Source organism: Lepidothrix coronata, unplaced genomic scaffold (assembly GCF_001604755.1).
Source record: "Lepidothrix coronata isolate B3197 unplaced genomic scaffold, Lepidothrix_coronata-1.0 Scaffold23, whole genome shotgun sequence".
In the NCBI taxonomy this organism is placed as follows: domain Eukaryota; kingdom Metazoa; phylum Chordata; class Aves; order Passeriformes; family Pipridae; genus Lepidothrix; species Lepidothrix coronata.
The window spans coordinates 7,383,269-7,397,766 of NW_016690203.1; the positions used below are offsets into that span (position 1 = coordinate 7,383,269).

Here is a 14,498-nt window from a genome sequence, read left to right on the forward strand (position 1 = left end):
TGCAAAATAGTGCAAAATCATGTTGAACAGTGGAAAACTGGTGTAAATTAATATAAAACTGATGTAAAATCATAAAACAGTGAAAAACTGGTGTAAAACAGTGCAAAACCAGCGCAAACCTGGTGTAAAATTACTTAAAACAGTGCAAAAATGGTGTAAAATTGTAAAAAACTGGTGTAAACCCATGTAAAACCTGTGCAAAATTGGTGTGCAACAGTGCAAAATGACACAAAACTGGTGTAAAACAGCACAAAAACAGTGTGAAACCATGTAAATCTGCAGAAACAGTGTAAAACTGTGCAAAACCAATGTAAGACAGTGCAAATCCAGTGTAAAACATCAAAACAAAAGTGCAAACCCATGTAAAACAGTGCAAAACTGGCATAAACCAGTACCAAGCAGGTGTAAAATCATGTAAAACAGTGAAAAACTGGTGTAAAACAATGGAAAGTCACGTAAAACAGTGTAAAAGTGGTGTAAAACTGTTGCAAAATAGTGCAAAAGCGGTGTAAGACAGTACAAAACTGGTGTAAACCCACATTTAACTGGTGCAAAACTGGTGTAAGACCACGTAAAACAGTGCAAAACTGGTCTAAACCCATGTATAACAGTGCAAAACTCTTATAAAACACTGCAAAACCAGTGTAAACCCAGTGGCCAACCTTTAAAAAAAGAGGAGAAAATCAAGGATTGGGAGCATTTGGTGCCCCCCCAGGGCCCCCACGTGTTTTTCCTTAGAACCCCCCTGTTCTGCAGGGGTGTTGGAGATCCCAGGATTGCTCAGGCCGCATGGAATTAAGTGTGTAGGGAAATCTCTGGGTGCTGGGGGTTTGGGGTCCCATCCAGTCTCAGTTATGGGGTTATGGGGTGACAGTCACCAGAGGAGTAAATAAATTGTCACCTTGGTCCCAGTGTCAGACCAAGCCCAGGCACTGGTGTCCCTGTCAGGGTGAGGGGCTGCAGGCCAGGCCCCTCCTGGAACCAAACACCTGGGATTAAATTAAACACAGATTAAGCCCTTTCCAAGACCAGAACCTCCACCCTGACCTGGCAGTCAGGGTTCCAGGGCTGGGCTCCTTTCCTTCCATCCTTGTGTGCTTTCCTTGGCTTAATTTCTCCTAACGAGCTGCAAAAGTAACACAAATAAATAATCCTCGGGGTCACAGCTGACAGCAGGATCCTGAGACCAGGCCTGAGGAATCTCCACCTTCAACAGAAAAATGGACAAATGCCGAGGGAAACAAGGATTCCTCCCTCCTTCTGCGCAGCAGGAGCTGGACCTTGTTTAAACTGGGTCCCTCCTCTCCCCAACAGGGTCCTTGTTGATTTTCCTTGGCAGAGGACGAGGGTGGCCTCACATCACAGCTCGGGGTGGTGGAACCACTCTGTGCTTCTCGAGGAATTGCCTGTTTCCCTTTCCTAAATCCTAAAAATTCACAAATCTAGGGGCTTAGGAAGGAGTGGGGGAAAAAAAATCCACTGGGGAGATCCCAACTCATCCTTAGGATGGCAGGAGTGTTGGAAACAGACGGTCTTTAAGGTCAGTTCCAGCCCAAAATATGACTCTGTATGAGCCCAAGGGAGGTTTTGCTGAGAAAGTGGCAGCAACGGGGGGCCTGATCCATAAAAATCCCACAAAAATCCCCATCTGTGTCTCAGTTTCCATTGGATTTGGAGAGTGGGTGGGCAGAGCTGTGAAGGGAAAAGGCTTGGACACCTCCATGACACACTTTGGGGTTCAGACCCCTGTGACGAGGAGTTCACCCTACAAGTGGCCACACACGTGTCACAGCCAAGGCAACGTCTCACTGTTTCTGGTGGTCACGGAACCCACATCTCCTCCTCAGTGTCCTTGTGCTTTGCCCTCGTGGGTCTTGGCCGTGTAAAGAGTGGGGGGAAACGTAACTCCTGTGTCCCAGCTCCCTGCAGCCTCCCATGCCCATCCCTCCCGCTCCCTGAGGCCTCCGTGCCTATTTTTAATACTGTATTTTTAACACTCCTCAGCCCTCCGGAGCAGGGCAGGAGGGGTGGCACAGGGCGCACTGGCTGGATTTCACACCATTCCAAATGACAGAGGGTTCAGGATACGCTCCTCGTTTATCTCCATTTTGCTTTAATTATTTGTGCAGCGCCTCTGCAAATCGCTTCCCTGGGTGCTGGGGACCCAAATTCGAGCCCAGCTCGCTGCTTATTAAGGCCAGAACAAGCTAGAAGGAGGTCAAAGGAGTCAAACCGAAAGTCAGCGGGGCGCTGGAGGGATAAAGCGGCTGCTCGGGAATCCCGGCCGGGGGCTCCCGCATCCCGCTCCAGCAGCCTCCACCGGGGCTTTGCAGGCCTGATCCTACCCCAGAATTACACCGGGATGAAAGGATGGGAGGAAGGAAGAGCCTCTCAGCCCCTCGGTGTCTGCCCCGGTGACACCGCACCGGGCGCTGGGGACGCCCCGGGAGCCGCAGTTTGGCGATGAACTGCGCGGCCTGGCCGGGGCGGGGCGGGCCGAGCCCTCCCGCCTCCTCATCCTCGTCCCCGTCCCCGTCCCCATCCCTGTCGCGTCTCGTCCCCCCGGGGTCTTCCCGCCTCCCCCTCCTCTGGTCCCGGTCCCGGTCCCGGTCCCGGTCCCGCCCGGGGGTCCTGCCGCGTGGCACCGCGGACTACATTTCCCGTGGAGCCTCGCGGCGGGGCCACCCGGGAGGCGGGCTGGGCGCCGCGCGCGGAGCACGCCGGGAGTTGTAGTCCGGCGCCGCCGCGGCGCGAGTAGCGGGGCGCTGCCGGCAGCCATTACCGGGGAGCGCGGAGCCGCCGCCGCCGCCTCGCCGAGCTCCGCGGCTCCGCCGCCGGCACGGAGAGAGGCCGCCATGGCGGCGTAGCCTCCCCTCAGCCCGTCCCTTCCTCCCCGCCGCGGGCGCTGAAGGCGCGGCGGCGGCGCGGCCTAGCGCGGAGGGGCGGATCCCCGGCCTCGCGTAGCGGCTGCTGCCCGCCGAGGGCCGCCCTCCCCAGGGCCATGTCCCTCGTGGCCTACGCCAGCAGCGAGGAGGACAGCGATGCAGAAGAGCCCGCCGCCGAGGAGGAGGAAGCTCCCGCTTCCCCTCCGGCCGCAGAAGAGCAGCCCCCGGCCCGGGGGGGGCTTTTCGCCGCGCTGCCCCCGCCCAGAGCCCCCGCGGTGCCCCCGCCGTTCCTCATGGGCCCCCCGCCCGCCGTGAGGGGCTTCGCCAGCGCCGCGCCGGGCCAGGCCGGGGCCGAGAGCTCCCCCGAGCCGGCCGACAGCGGGGACGGGGCCGCGGAGCCCCCCAGGCCGAGGGGCCTCCTCCTGCCGCCCCCCAGGAACGCGGCGGCCGCCGCCTCCCCCCCCGGCCCGGCCGCCCCCGGCGCGGGTTTGGGCCTCCCTAAGCCAAAGAAGAGGACGGAGCCGGTGCGGATCGCGGCGCCCGAGCTGCAGAAGGGAGATGTGAGTATGGAGCGACCCCCTGCCCCTCGAGCCCTTCGGGGGTCAAACCTCCCTCCCCCGCCGTGGGTCTCTTTCCCTCGCTCTCTCCCACCGTAACACACCGAGATCTATTGTTGTGGCATCCACGGGGAAGGTCGTCCTGGCTGCCTGCCCTAATCCTAAAGCGCTTTGCAGAATTAAACTGATATAGAAACCTTATTTATAATCATAATGCAGCAAAACCCAGATTATCTGCACCCTTCTTTACTTCTGGAGTTAACGAGTTGATGGTGTGGAGCTGCAGAGCCTCATAGCCCCAAAAAGTCTCTCTTGCCTCCTGTGCAGTTGATAGATTTTCCTGTCAATTTATTGGTTATTTATCTAAAGGCATCAGGCAACTTCTAGACTTTTAGGTGACCATTTCCTTCTCAGCTTGTGCTTTTTTGGTGTTTACGGTGCCCTGTACCTTACGGGGCTCCTGAATCCAGACAATGAGAGCAGGGAAAGGCAGTTCCCCGCCCACCTGTTTTTTGACTCAGGGTTCCCATTGATCAGGTTCCATCCTCTCCCTTTCTGCTCATTTCCTCTGGGACAGCACTGTCATAGAAGCCTGAAATGGTTTGAGTTGGAAGGGACCTTAAAGTTCATCCGGTTCCACCCTCTGCCCTGGGCAGGGACACCTTCCATTAGACCAGGCTGCCCAGAGCTTCATCCGACCTGGGAGCACACTTTCAGGGATGGGGCAGCCACAGCTTCTCTGGGCAACCTGTGCCAGGGCCTCACCACCCTGGCAGCCAAGAATTTCTTCCCAATATCCCAATCTAAACCAGCACATGGAATCCTGAAGTGGTTTAGGTTGGAAGGGACCTTAAAGCTCATCCCATCCCACCGGCTGCCACGGGCAGGGCCACCTTCCACTAGCCCAGGTTGCCCAGAGTCCCGTCCAACCTCACACAGAGGTGACGGTGGTGTTGCTGGTTCTGGTGTGATGGGAGCACCTGTGGCTGTAGGATGAGCTGAACTGGAAGCTTGGAGTCATTTCCCTGGGGAAGAGGTGCCTTGAGGAAGAGGTTTGACTTTGCATTTATAAACAACATCCACTAATAGTGGTCTGGCAGAACCTCGGGGGAGCCCAGATAAAATCAGCATTGTTGCTTTGCTGGGAGAGTCTGCAGGGTCACAGGGAGAGGACACGGGCTCCCCAGCCTTCCCTGAACCACACTCTGCTCCCAATAACCATCCCAGTCTGGCAAATTCCAGAGCCAGAGCTCCCTGTGCCGTGGCTGCCAGAGGGACACCGGACAGTGGGACACAGAGCTCAGCCTTTGGGGCAGATGGATGAGGGATGTACCGGTCCCTCATACCCACTTCTTGCTTACTCACCTCCTTGCAGCTCTGAGGTGTGATTCCAGGCGGCTGGAATGAACAGGGATTTGTTCTTCCTGTACTCCATGCTCCGGTGTGTGGGCTCTGACCACAAATCCCACAGGTCATTGATGTCAAATGAGTGAATGAACATTGAAGGGACAAAACTGGAGCTTGGGATTCCTAGAAGTCCCTGGGCCTGTGACTAACATCCCTCTTTCTCCTTAAAATCCCTCCCATCCCTGTAGTTCATCCCATGGAGATGCTCCAGGGCAGCTGCAGTGTCTCCTCTCTCCCAAACCAACACGTGGGTTTATGGTCTCTCCTGACTCCTTTTATTTATACACATTCCTTGTCTTTCCCTGGTTTATGATTTGGGGATAAACTGGCACAAGCCCTTGATTCCTGTCGCCTCTTCCAAGTCCCCTGCGAAACCATGAAGGGATAAAGATATTGAGGGCCTTTTCTGCTGCCAACCAGGCTTTTCACTCAAATTTTAACTGGATATTTAACAGTTCCAGTGTTATTGGGAATAATTCCCTGTGTCCCTGCAGTGAATTTTACACCCTTTGTGTGATTTGTGCTTCAGTAATTCCATTGTTGTCTGTCCCTCTGAAGGAGAGCCCTGACCTGCTGCTGTGTCCCTGGAGTTCTTCCCTTGGATTTATTTTCCTGGGATTTATTAATAGTACCTTTTCAGTTCAGTATCTCAGGTTTTGCTGAGCTCTGGTTTTCTCTCTCAGTCAGATTCAGAGGAAGATGAACCAGCAAAGAAGAAAAATACTCTTCAGGTAAATACCGAGGGCACTCGATTGAACAAGTGTCACGGGAAAAAGCGTTTGACTGTGACCAGTCCTGGCCTTCCACTCGTGTGAATCAGCCACTCTGATCAGCTCATGGCTTTGGGGATATTCCTGAAATCCGGTGGGGTGTCAAGTCCCTTTTTTGGGCAATTTAAATCTTGGAGAAAGAGGCATCAATTTGGGAGTTGGACAGATGCCTGCCAGTTTCCCTTCAAAGCGCCCCTGGCCTTTTGTGCAGCCAAGTGTTGGGAAACCCAGGAGTGTTGTAAGAATTGGGGGGGATAATTAGCAGATAATCAGGAAAAGTAAATAGTCTCACTCTTTTCTCTTATTCCTGTGATCCACTTGTCCCACACGGATCTGTCTCCCCAGGGACGTGGCGAGGGCTCCGGCTTGTCGGCTCTGCTTCCTCAGCCCAAAAACCTGACAGTGAAAGAGACCAACCGGTTACTCCTGCCCTACGCCTTCTCCAGGAAGGCGGGAGAGAACTCCGACTCCAAGCCTGCCAAGGCCCCGACCTCTTCCTCCTCCAAAGCCAAACCCGCGTCCAAGCCGGCCGTGCCCACCACTCCGTCCCCGTCGGCCATCAAAGCCGCGGCCAAGAGCGCGGCGCTGCAGGTAACCAAGCAGATCACGCAGGAGGAGGAGGACAGCGACGAGGAGCTGGAGCCAGAGAACTACTTCTCCTTGTCCGACAGGAGCGAGCCCAGCGCCGCGGCCGCCGAGCCCTACCTGTACCCCGGCACGGTGGGCGCAGAGGACCCACCGCCCGGCACAGAGCCGGAGCCCCAGTTCCAGGACGCGGCCGCCAACGCCCCTCTGGAGTTCAAGACGGGCGCGGGCTCGAGCGGGGCTCAGCACAGCTGGGCACCCAAACCCGGCGAGGACTACGGCAGCCACCCCTACGGCCAGTTCCCCCCTGCCTACGGCGAGCCCGGCGGCTACTACCAGGTGGGTTCGCTGGCTGCAGGTGAGGGGAGGGGCTCTGGGCACAACTGGGGTGAGGGGCTTGACTTACGTACTGGGGCAGCTGCTCCTGGGAGTCCAGCCCATGAGAGATACATGGGACATGGAACAGGGAATCCAAACTCTGTGACCTGGTCAGTACATGGAGCAGGGAATCCAAACCTCTGTGACCTGGTCAGTACATGGAGCAGGGAATGCAGCCTCTGTGACCTGGCCAGTACATGGAGCAGGGAATCCAAACCTCTGTGACCTGGCCAGTACATGGAACAGGGAATGCAACCTCTGTGACCTGGCCAGTACATGGAGCAGGGAATCCACCCCATGTGAGCTGGGTGAGACACAGAGTAGCAATCCAACCCATGTGAACTACCTGGGACTCCAGGGAATCCAGGGGACTAGCAGGGAATCCAGCCTAGCTGGGAGGTGGAGTAAGAGACATGGAGCAGGGAAACCAACCCATGTGTGTGGCCAGGACACAGAGCAGGGAATCCAGCCCATGTGAGATACGTGGGACATGGAGTAGGGAATCCAGCCCATGTGAGCTGGCTGGGATATGGAGTAGGGAATCCAACCTTTGAGAACTGACAAGGACACGGAGCAGGAAATTCTGTCTGACCGGAACACAGAGCAGGGAGCCACACCACTGGACACAAGGGGGGTTCCTGCGGCACAAGAGCTGCAGATGTTCTTTGCTGGACAGATGTTGGACAGCTGTATTCCTGTGAAAATGCCCCTGGTGTGAGAGTGCAGAGTTGGGGCTCACCAGAGCTGGTGTTTGAGCCCACATTGTTTCTAGAAATTCACAAAATCACAGACTGGTTTGGGTCCACAGGAACCTTAAAGCCCATCTCGTTCTACCCCCTGCCATGGGCAGGGACACCTTCCTCTATCCCAGGTTGCTCCAAAACCTGTCCAGCCTGGCCTTGGACACTTCCAGGGATGGGGTAACCACAGCTTCTCTGGGCAACCTGTGCCAGGGTGTCACCACCCTCACAGGGGAGAATTTCTTCCCAATATCCCATCTAACCCTGCCCTCTGGCAGTAGGAAACCATTCCCCAATGTCCCATCACTCCAGGCTGTTGTGAAAAGCCCCTCAAAGCATTTGTTGGTTTGTACCTCTGATGAAATCCCTCGGGGTGAAAAAGCAGCAGCCCACAGGCAGGATCCCTCCTGCTTCACTCTCGTGACAAACTGGCTTCCCTTTCCCTGCCAGGATTACTACAGCAGCGGGTACTACCCGGAGGTGGAACCAGCCCAGGCACCGCCGCAGGAGACGAGCACCGACTCCTCCTTCATCGACGACGAAGCGGTTGGCACTTTGTCTGTCCTGCTGTGGAATTTGGCTTTGAGCTCTCCCAGAACACAGGACCCACTTGGCAGCCACGGTCCTGCCCCCGCAGCACGTCCTGTGCTTCCCCTGGGATGGGCCGGGTGGTTGTTCCGTGGGGTTTCGAGCTGTGGTGTGGACATGTGAGTCCTTCCCACAGTCTGCTGAGCTCCTGCTCCAGCCAGGTCTGCAGGCTTGATGAGAACAGAATTAATTGTTGGGGTTGGAAAAGCCTTCCAAGATCATGGAGTCCAGCTGTTCCCCTGGCACTGCCAAGGCCACCAGTAAACCCTGTCCTGATGTGCCACATCCACACAGCTGTTAGATTCCTCCAGGGATGGTGACTCCACCACTGCCCTGGGCAGCCTGTGCCAGGGCTGGACAACCCTTTGGGTGTAGGAATTTTCCCTATATCCAACCTGAACCTTCCCTGGCACAACTTGAGGCCGTTTTCTCTCATCCTGTCCCTTATTCCCTGGGAGCAGAGCCCAACCCCCATGTGGCTCCACCCTCCTGTCAGGGAGTTGTAGAGAGCCAGAAGGTCCCTCCTGAATCTCCTTTTCTCCAAGATGAGCCCTCTCAACTCCCTCAGTCACTCCTCAGAAGTTCCCCAGACCCTTCCTGTGCTCCAGACCCTTCCCCACCTCCATTCCCTTCTCTGGACACGCTCCAGGCCTTCAACATTTTTCTTGTCATGAGGGGCCCAAAACTGACCCAAGGACTCAAGGTGGGGCCTCATCAGTGCCCAGCATGGGGACAGTCACTGCCCATGGCCGTGTGGCCACAGAATGGCTGGTACAGGCCAGGTGCCTCCCTGGCTCTTAAAACAAACCACTCAGGACTCCAGGGGTCTCCTGAGCAAGGCTGGAAGCAGGAATAAATGGCTGTTTTCAGCACAGGAAAATGAGACGATAACCATGCTAAGTAGCTTTACTCTGATCTACAGCAAAGCAGAAATCTCCTAAAGATAAAAATCTGTCTGGAAAACTGTTGCTGTGCCTTGTCCCTCACTGGAGGGAGCAGGGGCTCAGCCCCTCGGCCTTGTGTCAGGGTGTGATGGGTGGGTGTAATTCCAGCTGTTCTGTTCTTCCTTCAGTTCAAGCGTCTGCAAGGCAAGCGGAATCGGGGGAGGGAGGAGATCAACTTTGTGGATATCAAAGGTGATGACCAGCTGAGCGGGGCCCAGCAGTGGCTGACCAAGTCCCTGACGGAGGAGAAGACCATGAAGTCCTTCAGCAAGGTGGGGTGGAGGGCAGGGGTTGGCTGGGGTTGGGACCTCAGATCCCAAATCAGCCCCAGCTGGAGCTGTGTTGGTTGCTGGGCAGTCACCAGGGTGGGGACAAGGGACCCTGGTAAATGATGACGTATGAGAGATCAGGAGAGCTCAGAGCATGGTGTGTGGGTGGTGAGGACCAGCCAGGAACTGCTTCAGATGAAGAAATCTGCCATTTAATAGGGAACAAATGGTGCCTGGGATGGCTGCGTGCAGGCCCTGGCCTTGGTCTGCTGTCCAGCAGTGTCTCTCCAGGCTGAACACTTCACCTCCTTTTGCTTTCCAGAAAAAAGGAGATCAACCCACGGGACAGCAAAGGAGAAAACACCAGATCACATACCTGATCCATCAGGTGAGTGGCTTCCCCTGGTGTGGGAGCCAATCCAGGTGGAATTTCAAGGCTTGGCAGCACAAGGCCAGAGTGGTGGAGCTGCTGTTCCAGCAGCTGGGGACCAGGGGATGTCCCTGGGAATACTCTGTGTCCTGGGTGACCCACAGTGGGACCAGACCAGGGGCTGTCTCAGCCCTGGGTGAGATGTGCCATGGCTCCAGTGGGACCAGAGGTGGGTCCTGAGGGGGTCCCAGCCCTGAGTTTTCAGCTTTGCTTCACCCTTCCCACGCATGTCCCGAGGCTCCGGGATCCCGTCCACATTCCACCCCGGGGTTGTCGAGCGGCTGCTGAGCCCATCCCACAAGAGAAGCTGCATTTCAGCATGAATGAAATGCCCGTGCAGCCCAATTAATCCAGGCCTCTGTCAGGATGATTGTGTGAACTCCTGTAACGAGGCTTCTGGCTGAAGGGCTCCGTAATCCGCGTGAGCGGGGCCGGAGGAGGCCGGAATGCTGCTGAGTCACTGAAACGCAGAGCGTAACAGCATCCTCTCCGTGTCTGCAGGCCAAGGAGAGGGAGCTGGAACTGAAAAACACATGGTCTGAAAACAAGCTCAGCAGACGGCAGACTCAAGCCAAATACGGATTCTGACACATCTGTCCCACTTTTTGGCTGGCGTCCCGCGTGACCCGCAGTGTCCGACGTCTCCCGGGAGATGAACCAGGCCCCGCGCAGGACGGGGCTGCTCGGCGGGAGGGAGGACACTGAGCTGCCTTGCCTGGCAGGAGGAAGGTTCACTGCAAGCCAGTCCTGACGAAACTCCACCTGTAATCCTTCCCTTCCCTCCTTGTAAACGATAACGTGGAAGGTTCTGACCGACCGAGGACGGTCCCGAGGTGCCGCAGGGAATGTGCCGGGAGCGAGGCTGGAGCTCCTGTCCCGTGGGAGCAGGGGCTGCTCCTCCCGCCGCCAGACCCTCCGGCAGAGGCTCAATAAACTCCCAATTCCCACTTTGCTCTCCTGGACTCGCTGTGCGTTGAGGGTGTCGTTTTTCTTTCTAAGAGACGGTGAGTTCCAAGAGCAAGCCTGGCTTTGGATTTTTTATTTTGTCCTTATCTTTGAGACGTCCTCATGGCTGCTTCCTCATGTCTGAGCCACTCCAGCTCTCCTCTCCTGCTGATGATTTTGATATCCTGGTTTTTAAGTTGGTGTCCACAGCGTGAGCCACGCTGAGGGGACACCCCAGTGCAGGACAGTGTGTGAGAGGTGTCCCCGCGTGCAGGACGCACACGGTGATGAGGCTCTCCTGCCTGGCACACTCAGGGCTTTGGGATACCCTGAGCCATGTGTGTATGTATATTGTCCTTCCTTTTTCCCCCTTCTTTCCTTCTCCCCCTACAGTGGTGCCTCAGGCTGTTCCCAGACTCATCAGACTGAGTGTCCCAGTGTCCTGCTGGGAGTGAGCTCGGCAGTGTTTCCTCTGGGCACACACAGAGGAGAGCTGCCAACTGTACATTTTTTTTTTCCCCAGCTTGTTTGTATCAGTTCTGGTCCAATTAAGTGCTGACTTTATCCTCCTGGGTGGGAAGAGGAGACCGTGTCCAGCCCTAACTCCTTAAAATTAAACCTTTTTTTTATTTAAGGAATTCCATCAAGGTGATGCAACTCCAAATCCTGTGCAGCCCTGCTGGCCTAATCCATGGATCCAGATCTCTGTGGCATCACTTTGTTGTTCACCAAACCGTGTGATGCTGAGGGAAGCAGAGAGCTGGTCTGGTTATTTAATTTACATTCCCACCACTCTGGGTTATACTTGTAACCACAGCTGAAACGGCCAATATTTGTTTTTCCAGTAAGAAAAACTCCCGAGAGGGGTTTTTTCTCCCATGTTGTCTGTTAAAAACAAGGAAACCCCCTATGACTGAAGTCTTTTCTTAGAACACTTTAAACTAATCTCATTTCTAGTTTAGTTCCCTGGATGTTTAGTACTTTGCAAAGCCCGTTTTGAGTATTTGAATGATCAGAATAAAGTTACTGTTGAGTAATTTATTCATATCTTGTATGTACAGCGAAACCCTCCCAGAAGAGGTTTGGTAAAGGAATAAACTTTTGAATGAAGCCAACCAGCCCCATTTCCATGGCAAGGGGCTCAGCCCCTCACCCGGGGTGTTTGCTGCATGGGGCACAGCCTGTGTGTGCCCAAACTGCCCTTTATCAGGGTTTGGGGGGTGCTGGAAGGAGCTGGGAGAGGCTGGAACTCTCATTTCACATTGCAGTAACGGCTCAGGTTTAGCACTAAGGGGAGTTCTGAGGGCTCATGCTCTGCTTTCAGCCTTTTAAGAGCATCAAAATTCAGGTTTGTGAGCAGTGACAGTGATTTTTTTTTTTTCCCCAGAGATAAAACAGCTACAGGACTGCCCCAGTCTTCCTTTTCCCTCTGGAAAGGAGCTTTGGCTGTCGCGGCTCCCTGCTCCCGTCGAGCTGGGCACACCAGGGCTGCTGACAGCATTGCTGTGGCTTGGTGTCATTCCAGCTGGGATTTGTGCTCCACCAGGTATCCCTCAGGGCAGTCCTGGCTCTGTACCATCCCACCAGCCAGGGTTGGTCCTCAGGTTTGGTGCTATCCCAAGTTTTGTGGCTGAGGAAGCAGGCAGGACTTGGAGTGTGAGCTCCAGGCTGGGGAGGTTCGGTGTCACTCCAGCTTCTGGCCAGTTTAACACTGGATGCACCAACTTTGCCAAACCTGTCCCTGTTTTTCCTGCAGTAGCCTTTTCCACCCTCATTTAATGAATGAGGAATGTGTTCACAGGTAAGTTAACTCCAGTCCCCTGTGTGCTGTTCCTCAGGGCTTGGGAAGAGTGTGGGGCTCTGCACGGAGCAGATCATAGGGCTGCTGGGGCTAACAGCAGCCTTGGGTGTCTCCTCCCAGGGCCAAAGTCTTCCTCCAGGGGATGGAGGCTGAGGTTCCTCCTGCCTGGGAGCCAGGTCTTGTCCCGTGTGCCGGTGGCTCAGGGCTGGTCCCCAGGCAGTTGCTCGTACACGTTCTCGTCCGTGGCTGTGCCCCGCTGGGCCCTGCGTGTGCTCCGGCCATACACGGGGTCATCCAGCTCCAGCACAGGGCTCAGCACACCCTGCAGAATTCACAGGGAGAAGAGGTGGGATTGGAGAACCAGGAGATGGCTCAAAGTTGGTCCTTCACCCTCCCAGCCCTCAGCTTTGCTCGAGTTACAAGGGATGGGAGTGCCAGGACAGGGGGAATGGCTTCACCCTGACAGCAGGCAGGGCTAGGTGGGGTATGGGGAAGAAATTCTTCCCTGTGAGGGTGGGGAGGCCCTGGCACAGGTTGCCCAAAGAAGCTGTGGCTGCCCCATCCCTGGAAGTGTCCAAGGCCAGGTTGGATGGGGTTTGGAGCAACCTGGGTTAGTGGAAGGTTGCCCATGGCAGGGAGGTGGAGTGAGATGAGCTTTCCAGTCCTTTCCAACCCAAACCATTTCTAGGTTTCTGTGATTCTCCCTGTGCTCCTGGTGTGGAGCAAACCCTGACTCCCCCAGACTCCAGGAGGCCTGGAGACTCCTCAGTCCCAACGTGACTCTGATGTGCTATTGGGACTGAGCTCTAGAGCAGCGACCTGCCCTGGGGGACCCACCTCTGTGCCCGGGCTGGAGGCTCCTCTCTCCGCCCCGTCTGCGGTGGGAGCCGCCGGGAGCTGCCGCCTCTTGTAATCCTGGCTGGACAAGCTGCGGAAGAGCCGGCGGTGGGGCCGGGATTTGGGGGGCAGCGTGGAGAAGGCGCCTTTGGGCTCCCTGGGCAGCGGAGCGGGCGGGTCCTGCCGGGCCAGCGCCACCTCGGAGTAGATGTTCTCCTCGGGGGCGGCGCGGGGGCTGCAGCTCCGGGCCATGGCGTAGAAGGGGATGGGCTCCTCCGGCTCGCAGTAGGTGGGGGGGCTGGGGGCGCTGCCCTCGCGGGGCTCGGCGTAGATGTGGAAGCACATGAGCTGCTGGTACTTGGCCTCGGGGGGCACGGGGGGAGCAGCTTCTTTGTGCACCCGGGCGTAGGCACCTTCGGGAGCTGCCGCGCTGCCGGCGGGGCTGTGCGGCCCCTGAGCCACGGCCCGGGAGCTGGTCTTGGCTGGGAGCGATGGAGGGGCACTGCGAGCCTGGGCAAGAGACGGGACAGGTTGGAGATGAGGGTCTGTGGTGGCTGGGGCTGCGTCCCCCGTCCTGGCTGTGCCCGTCCACCTGGTGAGAGCCGTGGCCGGGCTGTCCTTTGGAAAAATGTTTCCACCCCCCTGCTCTGCCCTGTTACCTCCCTGGGGGAGCCCCCCTCGGCGCTGGGCTCCACAGGCTGGGCGGGGACCGGGGCTGCTGGCTTGGCTCCCGGGGGCTCCAGGGACACAGGGCTGTACTCCGGGAGTTTTGCGGGTGGTTCGCTCAGTGGGGAACGCGCAGCACTGCTGCCAGCTGGGGTCTGCGTCCCTCCTCGGGGCTCGTCTTCCTGCAGGGAGAGCAGAGATGCCGGCTGGTCTGGAGTGCTCCCCGTGGGCTGACTCCTTGATCCCGGTGGCCAGGGTGGCTCCGGTTCCAACCGTGACTTTCATGATGCTTGGACTTCCCTTGGCTTCGTTCACCAGCTTGGGAAAATCACCCCATCCGCGGCAGCCGGAATGACTCCAGGGCCGCAGGGGCTCACGAGGGGCTGGGGTCTCACCCGTGTGCAGGGCACGGGCGCCGTGAGGAACTCGTGGTAGGGCACGATGGGGGCCGTGGTGTGGTGCTGCAGCAGCTCGGCCAGCTCGGCGTGGGCGCTCGGCTCCCCCAGGATCACGTACCGGCCGTCCGGCAGCTGGTCCAGCACGAAGTGCCGGCAGCGATCCCTGCCCCTGGAGGGAGAGGGGACGGGATTGGCACCAGGGGAGGGACGGGATCGAGCACATCGGCCCCTCGGACGGGGGCAGGATCCCTCACCTGTAGGAGAGGACGAAGCCGACGGTGCTCTCGCTGAAGCGGAC

General features: G+C 56.9%; 1 protein-coding gene and 1 long non-coding RNA gene across 4 annotated transcripts; one reads left to right on the forward strand and one right to left on the reverse strand.

The window, feature by feature from the left end:
• The first annotated feature begins 2,947 nt into the window (after positions 1-2,947).
• On the forward strand, positions 2,948-11,545 carry PRCC (papillary renal cell carcinoma (translocation-associated)). 2 transcript variants are annotated; one of them, XM_017808633.1, is made up of 7 exons: positions 2,949-3,445; positions 5,533-5,580; positions 5,965-6,543; positions 7,773-7,868; positions 8,983-9,126; positions 9,446-9,511; positions 10,055-11,545. In XM_017808633.1, the coding sequence occupies exons 1-7, from the start codon at positions 3,002-3,004 to the stop codon at positions 10,139-10,141; spliced, it is 1,464 nt and encodes a 487-aa protein (XP_017664122.1). In that variant the 5' UTR covers positions 2,949-3,001; the 3' UTR covers positions 10,142-11,545. The 2 variants fall into 2 exon arrangements, with proteins under 2 accessions (XP_017664123.1, XP_017664122.1); XM_017808634.1 differs by lacking the exons at positions 9,446-9,511; positions 10,055-11,545 and having other exon boundaries at positions 2,948-3,445; positions 7,773-8,029.
• LOC108494283 lies at positions 3,718-6,813 on the reverse strand. 2 transcript variants are annotated; one of them, XR_001873805.1, is made up of 3 exons: positions 6,615-6,813; positions 5,912-6,015; positions 3,718-5,215 (listed from the first exon to the last, which is right to left on the reverse strand). It is a non-coding gene; the product is annotated as an uncharacterized LOC108494283 (long non-coding RNA). The 2 variants fall into 2 exon arrangements; XR_001873804.1 differs by having other exon boundaries at positions 6,611-6,813.
• Positions 11,546-14,498: the final 2,953 nt, after the last annotated feature.